We start from the raw sequence: 19,242 nt of genomic DNA on the forward strand, positions 1-19,242 counted from the left end.
CCAGGGAAGCCCAGTCTCCAACCTTTTTAAAAATGTGTTCCTTCCACCTTCATGGAGCAGGCGTAGGGGATGGGGAGGAGTGAGAACCCGATTGGCAGGGGTCCGGTCGCAACCCCGGAAGGGGACGGGGGAGGATCTAAGAGGTGGCACCAGGCCACAGTCGACCCCCAGTGACAGCTAACAGCTGCACTGCTGCCCCTTCCTGCCCCAGGACCTCAGCTCAGGTCCCGGGGCGGCTGGAGAAACGCACTGTTTTTGGTGAGATGCTCTTACTTACTGTGTGGAGCTGCTCCGGCTGTCCCGGCGCCCACACCCCTGCAGGGCCCTGTGCCCGTCCTCCCTGCCCCCTGCCCAGGGCTCGGGGAACAGCAGTCTCTGTGGGGCAACCTGCTTCCAAGTCCTTCAGTGACCACGGAGGACTGGGAACGGGCTGGGCTGCCGGGGAGCCTGGGCATCCAACACCTGAGCTCAGCCCTGGGGGCTCACGTGAGGGCAGGGGCTGGGGGGAGCGGGCGGTGAGCGGAGGGGCCTCCAGCCGGCGTCAGCCTGGGCCCTGGACCCAGGGAGAGGCCTCACCCTCTCAGTCCTGACCTGCCGCTCGGGAACCCTGTGGCCCACCAGCCTGAGGCCTGTGGCGCCCGCCACGGACTGCCCGGCACACGGCTGGGGTGCCAACGCCACCCCTGGATTTTGCACGGGGACCATCTTGGGGCTCGGTGAACGGGAAGACGAGCAGCCCCCAGGCCCCCATACGCCCCTTCCATGTCCATCGAGAGGTGCCTGATGGAAGGCCGGCTGTGCTCCTTTTCGAGCCCCAGGGAATTCACACGGACAGCCCTCCCGGCCACAGGGTGCCTGCCCACCGGCTCTGGGCCTGCGACCAGCCCAGAACACAGAAGGCACAGAAGTGGGTGCAGGGAGCTGAGCCAGGTCCGCAGAAGGGCAGACATCACAGGCTGGTCCACAACCGACTGGCCTAGGGCGGGTGAGAACGGGTGGGCAGGCTGAGGCTGGAGGACAGAGCGTGGCACGGCCTGCCCGCCTGGGCCACAGGGAGAAGGTCGGGGCGCCACCCGCACCCTCGCTCCGCTGCCTGGCGTCCTTTGTGGGGGCGAAGGGCCGGAGGCAGGGCTCCCTAGGAGCTCAAAGGCCAGGGAAGGACACACGAGACGGTCCAGAGCCACCCTACTGCTCCAGTGGGGCAGCACCCTCTCTGAATTCCTACTGCCACCAAAACACATCCCTAAGGCCTTTGGGAAGAATCACTAGGACCCAGGAAGGCGGCCCCTTGCTGTGGTCCAGACTTCAGCAGCTGCCGATGACCAGAGGGAGCCGGCCGGCCGGCCGTGAGCAGGAGGACAGGACACGGGGACAGGGACAGCCACAGCCAGGCTTCCCGCAGCTGTGCCCACCGCCAGAACCAGCTCCAGCCAATCACAGCCCCCGAGATGCCCAACAGTGACGGGCGAGAGGCCGGCAGGAAACTGGCACCCCCTCACTGGAGAGCCTGCCCGGCCAGGGTGTGGGGCACCATCGCCGTCTGAACTCACCCCACAGCTCAGCCATCTCCCAGTGACCCAGACACGTCACCACGGCCCCAGGGCTGATCCCCGACCAAGGTCAGAAATCCCCCCAGTGTGACGGCCCCCATGCCACTCCTGTGGTGGAAGGGACAGCAGGCAGAGACCAGGAGTAGAGTCTTTTTATTAATGGCTGCGTTTTCAAAGAACCGTTTTGTTACCAGGAAAGCTCCCCAGGAAGGGATTGCATTAGTGCAACAAGGGGGAGCCTTGATGCCAGGCTCTCCAGACACTTCCAGGTGGAGACTTTTGGCGTAGGCCAGCCGCCGGGGACTCTGGGGCTGGGAGGACACGCGTCCCCTCCCCCACCCCGACGGGGCGCTAAGGCACCCGGCCCGCCTGGGGGGGCAAAACCCCGTGCCGTCAGCAGGCCGGCGGCTTGCAGCCCTCAACCTGCAGCCCTTTGCTCAGGAGGAAGGCGTCCTGCGTGGGGTCACAACCCAGGAAGAGCTTCACCATGCCCTTGGCATCCTCGGAGCCCCCTGGCCTCAGAATGCAGCTTCTGTAGTCCATGGCAGGGCCCTCAGAGCCTGGCAGGCCCAGGCGGGCGGCACAAGCATCTAGGCCCAGGCCAAGGACCTCCGTGTTGGTCTGCATGGCAGGCCGGCCTCTCACCTTGCCACTCAGGACGCCCTCCTGCTTGAAACGTGTGTGGACCTTGTCCGCGACGTACACCTCGCTGCACAGGTAGCCATAGGACTGGGCGTCGTAGCTTCCTGCCAGGCGGCCGAAGGTCGCAGGCAGGTGGGTCCCTGGGACACACGCGGAGAGGCTCCTGCCCAGCCCCCTGGCCGCTCCATGCCCCTTCCCCAGAGCCCAGAGCTTGGGGCCTCAAAGCAGCCCTGTCTGAGTCCCCTGCCACTAGAGGGAGTATTGGCCCAACACTTCTAGAAAACGGGGACCTTGCTGGCAACTCAGTGGAGGGACACAAATCAATCTTTGCCGACTTTCTGCTGAAGCTCACGAGGGTTCACCCCTAAGCCTCTTACAAGGACAGCTGCCCGAGGCTCCGAGGGATGAGTCAGGGCTCGCCCTCCAGCACGGGGAGAGCGCGGGTTAAAGCGCTCACGAGGGAGTGAACTGCGTCTCCGCACCGACACGACACGCACGGGCAAACCTCATCGACGCATTCCGTCCGGGGTATGAAGCCCTCTCCTGCCTCTTCCAGGCTCTCCAGAAAGCACGTGCAGATACGCCCACCCCACCCTCGGACTCCGCGGGCCACAGCTGGAGGGACCAGCCCAGGAACCCAGGCAGGAAGAGGCCAGAGGTCAGCGGGCCTCGGCCAGAGCCCGTCAGTCGGTCCCCCTTCACACACCACCAGAGGATCCTCTTGACCTGGGCAGTAGCCGCCAACCGACCACTAACGTGGGCCCGGCGCGCGCTTGGCTACCTGGCGTGGCTGGGACCCCGAGGATCTCTTGGCAGAGGCGGGCATTGTCCTGGGCCTGGTCCGAGGGCGTCTGCATGTGCAGGGCCTGGTCCACCTTGGCCAGGACGATCTGGTGCAGGTTGAAGAGGCCTGGAGGGCGGGAGGAAGGAGACGGGGGGCTGGCACTGTGTCCAGGCCACGCTTTCCAGCCGGGTGGTCCGGGAGCCCCTTTCCTTTCCCTCGGCCCGGCCGCACCAGGGTTGGCCAGCCGGGACTTGATGAGCTTGTCCAGCAGCTCCTGGGGGACGATACTGCCCGTGCCCCGCCGAGACTGGCAGCAGCGCCAGGGCTTCACAGGGCGCGGCGCTCCCGGCTCCACAGCCTTCCCTCTGGTTCTCATCACCGGCTGTCACCAGAGTCGCAGGCAATGTGCCTTTCTTTTCGTTTGTCTTTTTTCCGGCCCTCAGCCACGCAAAGGTGTGAAGCCCTGACACTCGCTGCCATGTGGATGCACCCTGAGAACACGATGCTCAGCGAGAGAAGTCAGACACAGAAGGACACACAGAGTGTGACCCCACTGAGGGGAAACGTCCGGAACAGGTAGATCCACAGAGTCAGAGTGGGTTCCTGGTTGTCAGGGGCAGGGGAGGGGAGGGAATGATAACTAAGGGCGTGAGGGACATTTTGGGGGTGAGGGAAATGTCCCAGAACAGGGCAGTAGTGACGGCTGCACAGCTCAGTAAAGTGTCCCCACGCGTTCCGGTGCAGCCTGTGAGAGCATCGCTCTCAGGGCGAAGGGCTGACCACAGGAAGACTGAACGAGCACTGGGTCCTGGGCCCAGACGCTCAGCTGGGGACCCCCCCCATTGGGAAGTCACTGGGACTTGCTGAGCCTCCACCGAGACTGGCAGCAGCCCCAGGGCCTCACAGGGCGCGGTGCTCCCGGCCCCAGAGCCTACCCTCTGGTTCTCATCACCGCCTGTCACCAGACTTGCATGCAACGTTCCTTTCTTCTATTTTGTCTTTTTTAAAGGCAACTCTTGAATACATGTATTTCACTTGCAGGGAACCAGTCCTGACTCCTTGATCTGGGACTTCCAGCCTCCAGAGTCTCGAGGACATCCACTTCCGTTGTTTACGCGCCCAGTGCGTGGGGTTTGATGATGGCAACTGACACCGAGGGCGTCGCCACGTGCGGGGTGACATCAGCGGAAGAATCCCGTGGCGAGGGCCTGCCTGAGGACCACGGGAGAGCCCGGGCCCTCCCCGCCCCCTGCCTGCAGCCCCTCGCCCGCACCCTCGTGGGAGCGGAGCTGGTGCATCGCTTGCCAGAACTCATGGAAGTAGGTCTCCAGCTCATCATGCTGCAACAGGGAGGGCGGGTTGGGCGTAGGCTTGGTGAAGTTGGCCACAATGGCCGCGATGGCGATCTGGCGCCTCCCATCCTGCTGCAGGCAGCCCGGCTGCAGGCCAAAGCAGGCCATGTGCCCGGACTTCCCTTCCCTGGGGAGGGACGCGGGTGAGGCCCCGCTTCCACAGAGGAGCCCTGGCCCACGGCCGACAGGTTCCCCCACGCATGCACCGAGGGTAGAGGTCCAGGTAGAACTTGCTGATGGATGACCTTGCCCGAGGCCGCGTCCCAGACCGTGTAGAGCCTCACATCTTCATGTTCGTGACACATGTTGGCGCCTTCCTCCAGGTCGAAGGTCAGCCCCAGCAGCTCCTGGGAGATGCCCAGCCGCCCGCGCGTGACCACCTGCATGGGGAAGGACTCACTGAGCAGGTACTGATCCACATGGTAGCGCGTCTCCTCCCCCTGGTTCATGTAGTAGCGCAGGTCCTAGACGTTGATGGGCCCGTCAAAGTGCAGGCCCGCCTCTGGCACTCAGCCTTCTTTAGCTCCAGGATCACAGCCGCTCCTGCTCCCCGAGGGGCTTCAGCTTCTGGGCCAGCTCATCTGCGGGCGGAGGGGAGAGGCTCGGCTATGTCCCTGTGGCAGCCCCCCAGCCGCCCCCCACCCCACGCCCCTCGAGGCAGAATGAAGGGTTGGGGAAGGCGACCCCCAAGGGCTGACACAGTGGGGTCTCAGGCAGCACCACGTCCAGTCAAGGTCCGCCTGAGCCCCGTCCCCACTGGGACTCGGGGAGGCGGGGTTACCTAGGGAAGTGGCCACCACCTGGCTGGTCTTGGCCATGTTCATCTCCAGCACGGAGTCGGCACGCGTGCTGAACCCCAGCAGGCGGGACTTCTGAGCCTGCAGCCCTACCAGCTCCCCGAGGATCGCGCAGTTCTCCTGGAACCCAGAGACGGCCAGCGCTGGGAACCGTGGGCCACGCCCTCCCCACAGGCCCCGGGCCAGGTCTCTGTGGGCGGGCAGGGCTCTCAGGCCACTGGCGGGCACAGCCAATCCCCCTCCCTCCTCCTCCTGGCCCGGATTTCTAGACACTTTGGTGCTGTCCTAACACGTGGTCTTTATGAACACAGGTCCTTTTGGAACCAGAAACGGCGTGAACCGTGATGAGCTCTAAGGCCAAGGGCAGGAAGAAATGCGACCAGGCTCTCCAGGAGCCACCCAGGGGCCTCCCAGGGCTCAACAATACAAACTCGGCTGCCGTGCAGACAGCAGCTCATCCCCACGGTGCCCGAACAGCCAGCCCCTGGACGGCGAGAGGCCTGTTGCTGCAGGTGGCCCGTGGCTGGCTGGTGAGGCCCGGCCCCAGGCGTACGCCACCTTCTCTGGGGCCACCTCTCCGGGTCTGCGGTGGGGTTCTCCTGGGAGCCCCCAGTCACCACAGGACCAACGTGGCCTGTCTGCAGCCCAAGAAGGTGGGGACACAGGACTGTCCGCCGTGCCCCCCGCATCACCCGCGAGGCCGAGCAAGCACCAGTGGTGTCTGCGGGGAAGATGAAGGGCTCATGCACAGCCCCCATCTACTGAAGATGCTAAACGGGAGAAGCACAGGCTGCAGCCACACGCGGTATGGACCAAACGCAAGTGTCCTTGCAGGAACCGATGTCTGAATGTCAAGGCTGTACCCGGGCCACAGTGAGAAGGCCCAGACCCCACGCAAGGCACAGAGAGGGGATGGGGGGAACATCTGCGAATCTGAGCTCATCGGGCATCACCCCAGAGGGAGAGGGAGCGGGAGAGGGAGAGGGAGAGAGCCAGAAGGAGATACGGAGGGAGAGGGAGAGAGAGGGAGGTACAGACGTCTCTCCCTTCCCTTGGGGTTCTCTAGTGCAGCCAAGGCTGAAAACCACTGCATTTCGGGAGATGAGTCCTCGTGGAAAAGTTAAATAGTAGCTCATGGCATTATCGACACATATTAAAAAGGCCCCAAATCTTGTGGAGTCAGGGAGGGGAGCTGGCGGCTGCCTCGTAAACGAGGAGAGATTGGGCGTCAGAGGAGGTGCCTGTGCAGCCCGCCGCTGCCGCCGCCGCCGCCCAGGGTCCCGCAGACTTCATCTCCCAGCTGTGGTCCTGGGCTGGAAGGCAGCGGGGAGGTCAGGCCGTCCAAGCATCAACGTTGACTTCAGGGCTGATCTAAAAGGCGCCTGGTGTTTGTTGAAGCAGAAAAAAGAGAAAGCAGTGGGCAGAGGATGGGAGGGGGAGGGTGCCCCCATCAGCCCTTCTCCCTGTCTCCCTCTCTGTCTCCCTCTCTCCCTCCCTCCCTCCCTCTACCTCCCTGCCTCTCACTCTCCCTCCATCTCTCCCTCTGCCTCTCTCCCTGTCCCTCTTGCCCTGTCCTGTCCCTCTCTCCCTCCCTCCATCCCTGTCTCTCTTTCCCTGTCCCTCTCTCCCTCTCCCTCTATCCGTCCCCCCTCCCTCTCCCCGTTTCCCTCTCCCTCTCTGCCTCCCTCTTTCCCTGTCCCTGTTTCCCTGCTCCGCTCTTCCTCTCCCTCTTTCCCTTTCCCTCTCTCCCTGTCCGCCTTTCCCTGTCCCTGTTTCCCTGTTCCGCTCTTGCTCTACCTCTTTCCCTCTCCCTCTCTCCCTCCCTCTCTCCCTCTCCCTCCACCTCCTTCCCTCTCTGGAGAGGGAAGGAGGTGGAGGGAGAGGGACAGAGAGCAGGAGAGGGAGGGGGGAGAGGGAGAGAGAGGGGGGAGAGGGAGAGAGGGATAGAGGGAGGGAGGGAAAGACAAAGACGTCTCTCCCTCCATCCCTCTATCCCTCTCTCCCTCCCTCTCTCCCTCTCCCTCTCCCTCGCTCCCTCTCCTCCCTCTCCCTCTCCCTCCGTCTCTCCATCTCCCTCACTCCCTCCCAGAGATGGAGAGACGGAGGAAGAGGCAGAGACAAGGGAGAGGGAGAGAGGGAGAGGGAGAGAGAGGGGGGAGAGAGGGATAGAGGGAGGGAGGGAGGGAGAGATGTCTTTCCCTCCCTCCCTCTATCCCTCTCTCCCTCTCCCCCTCCCTCTCCTGCTCTCTCTCCCTCTCCCTCCACCTCCTTCCCTCTCTGGAGAGGGAAGGAGGTGGAGGGAGAGGGAGAGGGAGGGAGAGGGAAAGAGGTAGAGGCACAGCGGAACAGGGAAACAAGGGCAGGGAAACAGGCACAGGGAGAGACGGAGGGAGAGAGGGGGAGGGAGAGAGGGAGAGGGGAGAGGGAAGAGGGAGAGGAAAGAGGGAGAGGAAAGAGGCAGAGGAAAGAGGCAGAGGAAAGAGGCGGAGGGAGAGAGGGAGAGGGAAGAGGGAGAGGAAGAGGGAAGAGGGAGAGAGGGAGAGGAAAGAGAGAGAGGGAGGGAGAGGGAGAGAGGGAGGGAGAGAGGAAGAGACAGATGGAGAGAGAGAGAGGGAGAGGGAAAGAGGTAGAGGGAGAGCGGAACAGGGAAAGAGGGACAGGGAGAGAGGGAGGCAGAGAGGGAGGAGAGGAAGCAGGGAGAAAAGAGAGAAAGAACACACCGTCTACATTTCTGTCAAATGGCACCGGGGTTCCTTACACAACCAGGAGAAAATAACACAGGGAGGCTCTTTCTCAGCTGGAACTGGAACTGCAGACGGGGCCAAACACCACCAGGCTGGCCACACGTGTCCAGCCGCCGCTCCAGCCCCGTCAGCCGTGAGTCCGGTCACCAGGGCTCTGAGTGTCTGCTCCAGGGAGCTGGGGTTCACCCTCTCACCTGGGAGGCCGGGCCGAGACAGCAGGGCCCCGGGCTGGACACATAGGGGGAAACGCATCCCCACAGGACAGCTTGTGCGAGCAGATTCAGCTGCCAGATTCTAGAGGCCCGGGACCACCCTGTGGCCCGTGAAACCCAGGAGCCGCGAGGGTCTTGCATCGTGATTCCTGTCCGTTGGACTGTAAAGTTTATGTAGGGAATCTTGGAAACAGTGGTAACAAGACTGAATTGGAACGAGCTTTAGGCTATTATGGACCACTCTGAAGTGTGTGGGGTTGCTAAAAACCCTCCCGGCTTCGCTCTTGTTGAATGTGAAGATCCCCGAGATGCAGCCGATGCTGTCCGAGAACTAGATGGGAGAACACTATGTGACTGCGGAGTAAGAGTGGACCTGTCGAATGGGGAAAAGAGAAGTCGAAATCGTGACCGCCTCCTTCTTGGGGTCGTCGCCCTCGAGATGATTATCGGAGGAGGAGTCCTCCACCTCCCACACATCTCCAAGATGGAGAGCCTTCTCCGTCAGCCAGAGCAGGTCCCTTTCTAGATACAGGAGACGAGAGAGATCACTGTCCCAGGAGAGAAATCACAAGCCGTCCCGATCTTTCTCTAGGTCTCCTAGCCGATCTAGGTCAAATGAAAGGAAATAGAAGGCCACTTTGCAAGAGGAGTGGTGTACAGGCAATAACTCCATTTGGCAGGAGTATGTACAGAACATTCAAGTTTTGTTTGAGACTTCCGAAGCTTGGTGCACTTTTTAAATGTTTTAGTTGTTCACATTTGTTTGTCTCTTGGGACAGTGACCCATAAAGGTGTCATTCTCTCTGGTTTGAAATGGGTCCTGTGAGGCATGTGATATGAAGAATTGTTACCTTACAATGTTCCCTTAAGCAAAATTGAATTTGCTTTGAATTTTTGGTCTTGCCTAGACTGATAATAAAACTCTTAACTCCTGCCCACCTAAAGTGTGATGTTTACTATTATGGAAACAACACTGGCAAACACTGAAAAGACTTTCTGTAGCTGCGATATGGTATGCAGCTGTAGTTAAGCAAGCAGTCTTTAAAAGGTGCTGTGAACACAAGCCAGCAGGTAAAATTGAAAGCCGCACCCTTACCCTAGATTAGAGGTTTAAAAATTCCACTAGTCTTCACACCAGCCAAGAGGTTGTCCAGGGAGTTTAGAATCTAAGAAGTTTCAAGGAAGTTAGTTTACCTTTGAGTTAGGTCATAAGTCCCCTCTGTGATTGCTGTACATGAATACATAGCTCTTTGTAATATTTTTTGGAAATTTGAGATTATCAAGATACCAATGTCCTGCCAGATTAAGAGTATATTGTAGAGCTGAACTTTGAGTTACTGTGCAATTTTTTTTTTCATGCTGTCATTTGTAACATGTTCTGTGAGAATCCTTGGGATTAAAGTTTTGGTTGCAAAAGAAAAAAAGAAAAGAAAAGAATCCGCCTGCCAATGCAGGGGACACAGGTTCAAGCCCTGGTCCGGGAAGATCCCAGGTGCCACAGATCAGCTAAGCCCGTGGGCCACAACTACTGAGCCTGCGCTCTAGATCCTGGGAGCCAGAACTACTGAGCCCCCGTGCCACAACTACAGAAGCCCACACGCAACGAAGACCCAACGCAGCAAAAAAAAAAAAAAAAAACGATACTGGCCAGGTGATCAAGGGTAAAATCGTTTGTCATAAGTCCCGTTGATGGTGTGTATCCTTGATGTGACCTGAGGAGAATGGCATTTTTATCTCTGTCTGGGTCTTCCGCCCCAAACCCCATAACTCCAGACCAACCATAAGAAAACATCAGAAAACAAACAGACAAACAAATTGAGGGACAAAATACCTGACCAGTCCTCCTCAAAACTTTCAAGGTATCAAAACCCAGGGACGTCTGAGAAATGTCACAGCCCAGAAGAGACAGGGACAGAAAAAGGATATTAGGGGAAAACAAGGGAAATTCTAACAAAGTGTGGACTTTAGTTAATAACAATGTATCCATCTTGGTTCCTTAGTTGGATAAACATGTCGTACTAAGGTACTAACGTGTTGGAAATAGGGGTACTGGGTCAGGGTCTACGGCACTCTGTACACTCTGTACAGATCTTTGCAACTTTTTTGTAACTCTAAGCTATTCTGAAATTAAGCGAGTACTGAACAGAGACAAGAATGTTATTTCCCTGATTTGAACATGCCTGAGTTTCTTTTCATGGTCACATTTTTGCTATCTGGATGTGTCTTGGAATCGGTAGCAAAGGAGAGTTGCCAACCCCTGGGAAGATGTGGGTGGTTTGCAGGTGGCTTGCTCTGGAGCTGAAGACCACGGTGGGAAGTCTGCAGCCTCGGGCTGCACTTAGAACCATGAGAGGGGATGGGCCAGCTCAGTTAGGCATGGAACCTATAAATAAAAGTTTTTTCTTTTCCATTATGGCTTATCACAGGATACTGAATATAGTTCCCTGTGCTAGACAGTAGGACGTTGTAGTTTATCCATCCTATATTTAATAGTTTGCATCTGCTAACCCCAAACTCCCAATCCAACCCTCCCTCACTGTTTCTCCCCCTTGGCAACCACAAGTCTGTTCTCTATGTCTGTGAGTCTGTTTTTGTTTCGTAGACGAGTTCATTTGTGTCGTATTTTAGGTTTCACGTATAAGTGAGATCATATGATATTTGTCTTTCTCTTCTGACTTACTTCACTTAGTATGATAATCTCTAGGTACATCCACGTTGCTGCAAATAGCATTATTTCATTCTTTTTATGGCTGAATAATATTCCATTGTATATATGTACCACAGCTTCTTTATCCATTCATCCATCAGTGGACATTTAGGTAGCTTCCATGTCTTGGCTATTGTAAACAGTGCTGCAATGAACATTGGGGTGCATGTATCTTTTCTTTCTTTCTTTTTCTTTTTTTTTTTTTTTTTGTCACATGGCATGTGGGATCTTAGTTCCCCGACCAGAGATGGAACCCATGCCCCCTGCACTGGAAGTGCAGAGTCTTAACCACTGGACCACCAGGGAAATCCCAGGGGTGTATGTATAGTTTTGAATTAGAGTTTTCTCCGGATCTATGCCCAGGAGTGGAATTGCGGGACCCTATGGCAGCTGTATCTGTTCCTGCACGTCTCACATCAACCACCTGCACTGCAATCCTTGCTCTCAGCGTCATCTTCGGGGAACCCAACCTGCGACAGGGACCTTGACAAGAAGAAATGGCTCAGGGAAAAGCTACCTGCACAGGGAGGAGATAGAGGCCATCACCCCTGGGGTGCGGTGGGGAGAGTGGGCACAGAGATTTGTCATTTCACCCCCGATACTCATCTCAGCCCTCCTGGCTGCCCCACTCTAGGTCACCTCGGGATACAGAGGTGACCCGGTTAGAGTCCCTGCCTGTGCAGGAATCTGGGGGCACCAGCGGGTCTGAATAATATTAGTGCAGGGTCTCCCCCGCGGCACTGGGGTATTCGGGGCGGGTCATCCTCTGCTGAGGGCCCCTCCTGGGCACTGTGTGGGGTTTAGCAGCATCCCTGGCTGCACCCATTTGATTCCGGGGGCCCCTCCCCCCCAGTTGTGACAACCACAGATTTTCCCCACACATCACGGAAGAACTGGGTGAGGCGGGGGCAGGATGGCCCTGGGCGAGGACAGCTGTGTTGAAGCAACCAGCCTGGCCCAGGGCAAGGTCTGCCCCAATCCCATCAGCGCCTGCATTTAGAACTGCCCCTTTCCTCTCCCACCTCCCCTGCCCTGCAGTGGTCTCTGAGACATCATCCCCATGTAATAAATCACATCTTCTCAGTTTACTGTTTGCTGCCCTCGCTAGAACGTGAGCTCTTTGAGGACAGGGATGCTGTTATGTCCCCAGCACCTAGAAGAGTGTCTGCTGTGTAGTAGCTGCTTCATAAATACTTGCTGAATAAAGGAGTTGAATAAAGGGATGAGTGGATGAATGAATGAAGGTTACAATGGAAGGAGGGGGGAGATTCCCTTTCTGGCTCTCGGGGGTTGGGAGATCAAGTGAAAGATCCGTCCTAAATAGGCTGACCAGCTTTCTGGGGTTCCCCGGGACTGAGGGTTTCCCCAGAGTTCCAGCGCTCAAACCTGAGCGGTCCTGGGCAAACTGGGGGTGGGTGTTGGTCACCCTATCTAAACACAGTAACAATTCCAGCTGCAATAGCAATGGCCAATGACCTCTACGGTCTTATTGACCATGCACAGTTCTTTACCTGGCGGGGAAGGGTGGGCCGGGATTGGAATTCTGGTGATCCAGGGCGGGTGAGGGCACACCCCGGGCTTGTGGAGGGGAGTCCAGGAAGGTTCTGGAGGAAGTGACAGTGACACAGGAGGGAGGGAGGAGTCTAAGGAAGAACGTCCCACATGACAACGTGTGCCAACGGCCCTGGGCCCAAGGTCACACCTGACCAGGGCTTGCTTTTTTTTTTTTTCTAATTTACTTTTTCCCACATGGATATGCAATCGTCCTAATACCATTTATTGAAAACTCCTTAATTTCCCCACTTTCTGTCATATCAAGTTCTCATATATCTGTTTCTGGACCTTTATTCTATACCATAGAGCTATACGTCCCATCCTTGCACCACTAGGGCTGTTTCATCACTATAACTTTATTTTTTATTCATGTATTGTTTTTGGCCGTGCCGTGAGGCATGTGGGATCTTATTTCCCTGACCAGGGATCGAACCCGTGCCCCCTGCAGTGGAAGCTCGGAGTCTTAATCACTGGACCTCCAGGGAAGTCCCCAGGGTTTGCTTTGACATCCATCGAATGGTGGCAGTTGGGCACGGGGAGCAGCTTACTGTGAGCCATCCTGTGTAGAAATGCAGGGTGGAGGGGAGGACAGATGGAGCGGGAGGGAAAGAAGCGGAGGAGGGAGGGAGGGAGGGAGGGACGGAGGGCGGGCGAGAGACAGACAGAGAGTTTCCGGAGACAATAGCTCTGGCCGTGTCCTAGGGCATGAAAGCTGAAAATAGCTCCTAGTGCCCGGAGCCTTGGAGCCGGAGCCTGGGAGCCAGGGTGACTGGCTCTCCTCCCTGGTGTGTGTGTGTTGCGGGGGTGGGGGGGGGGGAGGCTCTGGGCTTCTCAGACTGGGAATGGGGTGCACAGAGCAGGGACGGAGCAGGGACCCTTCTCTCTGGGACCTCGTGGGCCATCCTCAGCTCACAAAGTTGAGCCACTCCTGGCCCTACGAGCGGGGGGCTTATCCTCCCTGTCCCCTGGATCATACCCCCTCACACACAACTTCCCCGTGTGTGTTCCCAGCAACCAAGAGAATCTGTTTTTAAAAGATTTGGGCGAGGGGGGTAACCATACAAACAAGAGCAGAATGGATACTTTTTCAGAATGTGACTGGCTCTGTGTAAGCCCACCCCCAGGGTAACCACAGTCCTGACCTCTAACACCCTTGACGAGTCAGCCTTGGTCTGGGCTTGCGGACCCACAGAAGCTTCCTCATCCCCTCCTTCAGATCCCGTCTCTCCCTGGGCCTCTTTGTGAGAAGCACCCGGGGAAGTGGGACTGCTAGGCTGTACTGCTGCTAGAACTCCACCTGGGCTCCACCAGGCTCCAGCCCCCCGCCCTGTGCACCTCTCTGACCCTGAGGCACCTCAACTGGCAGGAGCCGCATCACCTTCCCTCCTGGGACTTGTGACACTTAAGGGAGACACCGAAAGGACAAGCCTTTGGCTCCCTGGCTGGCAAAGAGCAGGTACTCAATTGTCATAAGTGTCCGTATCAGTGAGGGTTCTCCAGACAAACAGAATCCATAGGGGGTGTGTGTGTATATACACACACACATACATATGTACACGCATACAAAAATATACAGCTGTGTACATATGCGGTATGCATACACACATATACACATATAGTATAGACAATACACACATACATATATACACAGATATAAAATGCATAGTTTGTATATATACAGTATGTACACATACATATAACATATGCAATATGCACACCTAGGTACATATATATCATACATATATACACACAAAGATATTTAGGTGTGTATATAGACAGTATACATACATACACATATAATATATGCAATACATACACGTACATACATATAGACACACATATACACCTACATATAAAAGCATATAGCATAAAAATATATATGTACTGTATATATAAATTCATCGTATATATACATACATATATCAGATATATAAGATATATACACATACATATATACAATGTATGCACACACATACACACCTATATGTAAATATGCACATGTACATACACATATAAATACACACGCAAGTGTGTATAAATAGTATATACATATATACATATAATACTTAGAAACATATACACATACAGGTATACAACATATATACACACCTATATATAAATATACACTGTATACATACATACAGTGTACATATACTGTATATATACACACCCGTATATCAATATATGGGTGTGTGTATATATACAGCATGTTCACATTTATAATATGTATACTATATATATACACACAAATATATAGGCTTGTATGTATACTGTATATAGTACTTACACATATACTACAAACGCACGCACATATAAACATATGTATATACATATATAATATGTATACACACATATACAAATTAATAGGCTTGTATATATTCAGTATTTTTACATATATAGTTTTGTTTTAAGGAGTTGACTCATGTGACCGTGAGGCAGGCAAGTCAGGGCAGGACTCTGGGCTGGAGACACAGGGAAGAGCTGATGTCCCAAGGCCATTGGAGGAACAGTTCCCTCTTTCTACGGAACCTCATTTTTCTCTCCAGTCCTTCAACTGATGGACCAGGCCCACCCACGCCGCGGCATTGACAATCTCCTTTACGCAAAGTGGACCAATTTCAGTGTTCATCTCTTCTGAAAAATACCTTCCTGGCCACATCTGGAATAATGTTTGTGGTTGCCGGGGCCCCACGCAGTGCGCACATGAGATTAACCATCCCCGTGGCGATGATGACACTTTATTTTCTCCCTTGACCATTGTCACTACTATTCCAATTAAGATGGCAGCGCCATGAGGGCAGGGCATTTCCTTTTTTGCCAGTACTGAGCGTCCAGGGTCTGGTGCCTAGCATAGGCTAAATACACAGCATTTTTGTGAACAGAAGCCGGGATTCCGGCTGTCATATTTAATGAGGAATTATAGTCTTATTATTTGGGGGGGGGGGTGTCACGGTACGTCAAGGGCGGGAGTCGAACCCGCCACCCCAGGCCCCGAGGGGTCTCCCCGGGTCCCCACTTCGAGCCGGTGGGGGTGGGCGGGGGCAGCCGAAGACGTGCGTGCGTGCGTGCGTGCGTGGGAGTCCACGGGGGTGGGCGGCGCTCGCGCCGCGAGTGAGTGGTTCAGCCCGGCCCCGGCTCCTTGTGCTCGCCTCACGCCGGCCCGAGTTGGCGGCAGCGCTGGAGGCCCCGGGCCTGTGACCACCAAGAGGGAGCCGGGGGCCGGACGGGAGCGCGGCGGCGGCGGCGGCTGAGGCCCCGGCCAGGCCCCCTCCCCTCAGCCGCCCGCCCGCCTGCCTGCCCCGCCCCCGCCGGCGGCGCCCCGCCCCTCCCCCAACCGCCAGACTAGCCTGGTGGGGGGGCCGCGCGCGAAGACACGGGGGAGAAGTTGGAGCTGAGGCTGGAGTCGCCCGTGGGAGCCGAGCCCGCCGTCTACCCGTGGCCGCTGCCGGTCTACGTGAGTGCCGCCCGCCCCCTCTTCCCGGACCCCCGCCCCTCTTCCCCCACGGCGCGCGCTGAGCCCACCGAGAAACGGAGCTACTCGAGTCGCCAGACCCTCTTTGGAGCTCCCCTTCCCGCCCCGCCGTGGTTCTCCGCGGCCGTTTCCAGCCCCCGCGCGCAGGGTGGGCAGAGGGGAGCCGGGGCCGGCCGGGGGCGCAGGCTCGGCCGCGGGGACCCCGCGCTTCCGAGGGGCGCCCGAGCCGGGCTGCCGTTGGCTCTGTAGGGCTGGGGACCCCGGTCCCCCCGGGCCTGGCCTGCCGGCGGGCTTGCCCTTCCGTACTTTATGATCTGACACGTCGGGTTTCTTTTTCCTGACGAGCTTTACCGGGCTTTACCTGACCAGCTTTACCAGCGTCCCCTGATAATGTGTTAGATATTCAAGTATTAGGGCCCGGTCCCATCCCTATGGAATCAGCAACTCTCGGGGGCTCAGTGATCTCTGTTATAACAGGCCCTCCAGATGATTTTTATTCACCTTAAAGTTTGAAAATATCTGCATTGTCAGCTGGCCAAAGCGTCCACCAGCAGGTGAAGGGGAGCGGCGCCTGGAAAAGATAGGGACTAGCCGAGGTAAGTACAGTAGCATTTGCCGTGGTAGTAATGGAGAATGCCTTTTCTCCACTGGTTGGCACAGACTAGTATCTGGGAGCAGTGGCAGGGTTATTTAGGATGCTTTACATTTCAGTGTAGAGTGACCGCTGTCCTGGTTTGCCAGGGACTTCCCCTGTGTGAGCACTTAAAATCTCATCCTGGCAAACCCCTTAGCCTTGGGTTTGAAAAACTTAGGGCATAACATGAAATTTAGGGGAAACATGATCTAGGTTTTGGGCAAGTCACAAGTGCTAATTAAAGCTAAGCAAGTATGGACAACATCTAGCCTTCTTTACCCCTTTGCGGGGAGGTAAATCTTGATTGGGTGGAAGGACTTATTGTTAAGAGATCTTTGTAGAAACATCCCCTTCTGCTTAGTCCGCTGGTTCTCAGTTCTGGCTAGACATTGGCATCGTCTGAGGAGATTTAAAATGATTTTATTGGTCTAGGATGAGCAACCGTCGGTGTGAGGGTTTTTAAAAAGTGCTTCAGATGATTCTAATGTGCAGCCAAATTTAGGTGCCACTGCTTAAGCTTTTGAACCGCTGCTACATATTTTCACCTCATCTTCCTATGAGAATATCCAACTGTAGTTGAGGTTTGTTTTTTTTCTTTTTCTTTTTTTAACTGTCTTATTATAAGATTTACTGTCTTAAATAAGATTGAATGTACAGAAAATCCTGCTAGTCCATCTGGTGTAGCTGGATACCCAGAATACTATCGTTAAGATATGTACCATTTAAGTATTGTGACTGGCCTTTTTAAAATTAACATATGCATTAAATTAGTATTGATAGTATAGATCTCTTTCGAAGTTGTCATGTTGGGGAGCTATACCTCTAATCTGCTGCCATTGCTAAATATCTGGACACCTCTTATTAGGAATTGCTTTTAAAAATCTTTAGGGATTAAAACCGAGATTGCTGTATTATTTGTACTGGGACCACAAAAACCTCACAAAGTTCCCCCGCTGTACCTTCTACCCCCATCTCTAACCCTTGGCAATTTCTAATCTGTTCTCCATCGCCACAGTTTTGTTATTTTAAGAATAATATGTAAACATAATCATGAATTACTTAATCTTCGGAGATTGGCTTTTTAAAATTTTTCCCTCGGCATCATTCCCTTGAAGTTCATTTCAATTTTTGCATATATTAATAATTTGTTCCTTGTTGTTGCTCGGTAGTATTCTATCATAAGGTTTTATCACAATTTGTTTCAACATTCACCCACTGAAAGACACTTGGGTAGTTGCCAGTTTTTGGCTATTAGAAATAAAACTGCTGTGAACATTTCTGTGTAAGTTTCTGTGGGAACTTCATTAAGTTTTTGTTTCTTTTGGATAAATGCTCAACAGTACAATTACTGCATTGTAGGGTGAATCTACTTTTAGGATTAAAAGAGACTGTCAAGCTGTTTCTCAGAGTGGCTAAACCATTTTATTTTCCCACCAGTGATGTGATGTAATTTTTCTATGTACTCGCCAGCATTTGATGTTGTCACTATACTTTAATTTTAGTTATTCTCTGATATCTCATTATGGTCTTAATGTGCATTTCCCTAATGGCTAACGATGTTGAACATCTTTTCATGTGCTTCTTTGCCATGTGTATATTCTCTTCCATGAAATGTCTGCTCCTGTCTTCTGCCTATTTTCTAGTTGGATTTTTTTAAGTTGTTTGGAGAGTTCTTTGTATATTATAGATACAAGTCATTTGTCTCATGTGGGATTTTCAAATATGTTTTCCCACTGTGTAATTTGAGTTTTCATCCACTTAAAATGATCTTCTATGAAGCATTTTTAACTCATTTTGATGAGATCCAATTTATCAGTTTTTGCTTTTATTGATCATACTTTCGGTGTCAAGTCTAAGAATTATTCACCTAGTTCTAGATGCCAAAGATTTTCTCCAATTTTTTTTTCTAAAAATGTCCTGCTTTTACGTTTAAGATTATGATCCACTTTGATTTAATTTTTGTGTAAGGTGTGTAAGGTTTAGGTTAAGGTTCATTTGTTGTTTGTTTGTTTTTGTCGAGGGATGTCCAGCTGTTTGAGTACCATTTTTTGAAAAGTCTATTCTTCCTTGATAGCTTTTGCACTGCTGTCAAAAACAAGTTAAATGTACTTATGTCAGTCTACATTGTGAAAATGACTCTACTACCCAAAGCAATCTACAGATTCAATGCAATCCCTATCAAACTACCACTGGCATTTTTCACAGAACTAGAACAAAAAATTTCACAATTTGTATGGAAACACAAAAGACCCCGAATAGCCAAAGCAATCTTGAGAACGAAAAATGGAGCTGGGGGAATCAGGCTCCCTGACTTCAGACTATATTACAAAGCTTCAGTAATCAAGACAGTTTGGTACTGGCACAAAAACAGAAATATAGATCAATGGAACAGGATAGAAAGCCCAGAGATAAACCCACACACATATGGTCACCTTATCTTTGATAAAGGAGGCAAGCATATACAGTGGAGAAAAGACAGCCTCTTCAATAAGTGGTGCTGGGAAAATTGGACAGGTACATGTAAAAGTATGAAATTAGAACACTCCCTGACACCATGCACAAAAATAAACTCAAAATGGATTAAAGACCTAAGTGTAAGGGCAGACACTATCAAACTCTTAGAGGAAAACATAGGCAGAACACTCTATGACATACATCACAGCAAGATTCTTTTTGACCCAGCTCTCAGAGAAATGGAAATAAGAACACAAATAAACAAATGGGACCTAATGAAACTTAAAAGCTTTTGCACAGCAAAGGAAACCATAAACAAGACCAAAAGACAACCATCAGA

General features: G+C 53.7%; 1 protein-coding gene and 2 pseudogenes across 3 annotated transcripts in view; 2 read left to right on the forward strand and 1 right to left on the reverse strand.

The window, feature by feature from the left end:
* Window positions 1-1,708: 1,708 nt before the first annotated feature.
* On the reverse strand, window positions 1,709-5,883 carry LOC309639615 (thimet oligopeptidase-like; annotated as a pseudogene). Its single transcript, XR_014268572.1, has 8 exons — window positions 5,557-5,883; window positions 5,110-5,410; window positions 4,535-4,909; window positions 4,163-4,455; window positions 3,208-3,339; window positions 2,974-3,102; window positions 2,196-2,332; window positions 1,709-2,102 (listed from the first exon to the last, which is right to left on the reverse strand). The product of XR_014268572.1 is annotated as a thimet oligopeptidase-like (transcript).
* Window positions 5,884-5,932: 49 nt separating this feature from the next.
* LOC309639616 (serine/arginine-rich splicing factor 3 pseudogene) lies at window positions 5,933-8,856 on the forward strand (annotated as a pseudogene). The gene is made up of 3 exons: window positions 5,933-5,998; window positions 6,402-6,456; window positions 8,203-8,856. The product of its transcript is annotated as a serine/arginine-rich splicing factor 3 pseudogene (transcript).
* Window positions 8,857-16,440: 7,584 nt separating this feature from the next.
* The window catches only part of LOC309639617 (G protein-coupled receptor kinase 3-like), a gene marked incomplete at its 5' end in the record, with an annotated part of 55,234 nt that continues 52,432 nt past the window's right edge, over window positions 16,441-19,242 (forward strand). The window contains 1 exon segment of the mRNA XM_082417025.1: window positions 16,441-16,464. Within this exon segment, the coding sequence (XP_082273151.1) occupies window positions 16,441-16,464 (24 nt within the window).

This window comes from Balaenoptera physalus (genome assembly GCF_965194825.1).
Source record: "Balaenoptera physalus genome assembly, chromosome: 12".
Taxonomy (NCBI): domain Eukaryota; kingdom Metazoa; phylum Chordata; class Mammalia; order Artiodactyla; family Balaenopteridae; genus Balaenoptera; species Balaenoptera physalus.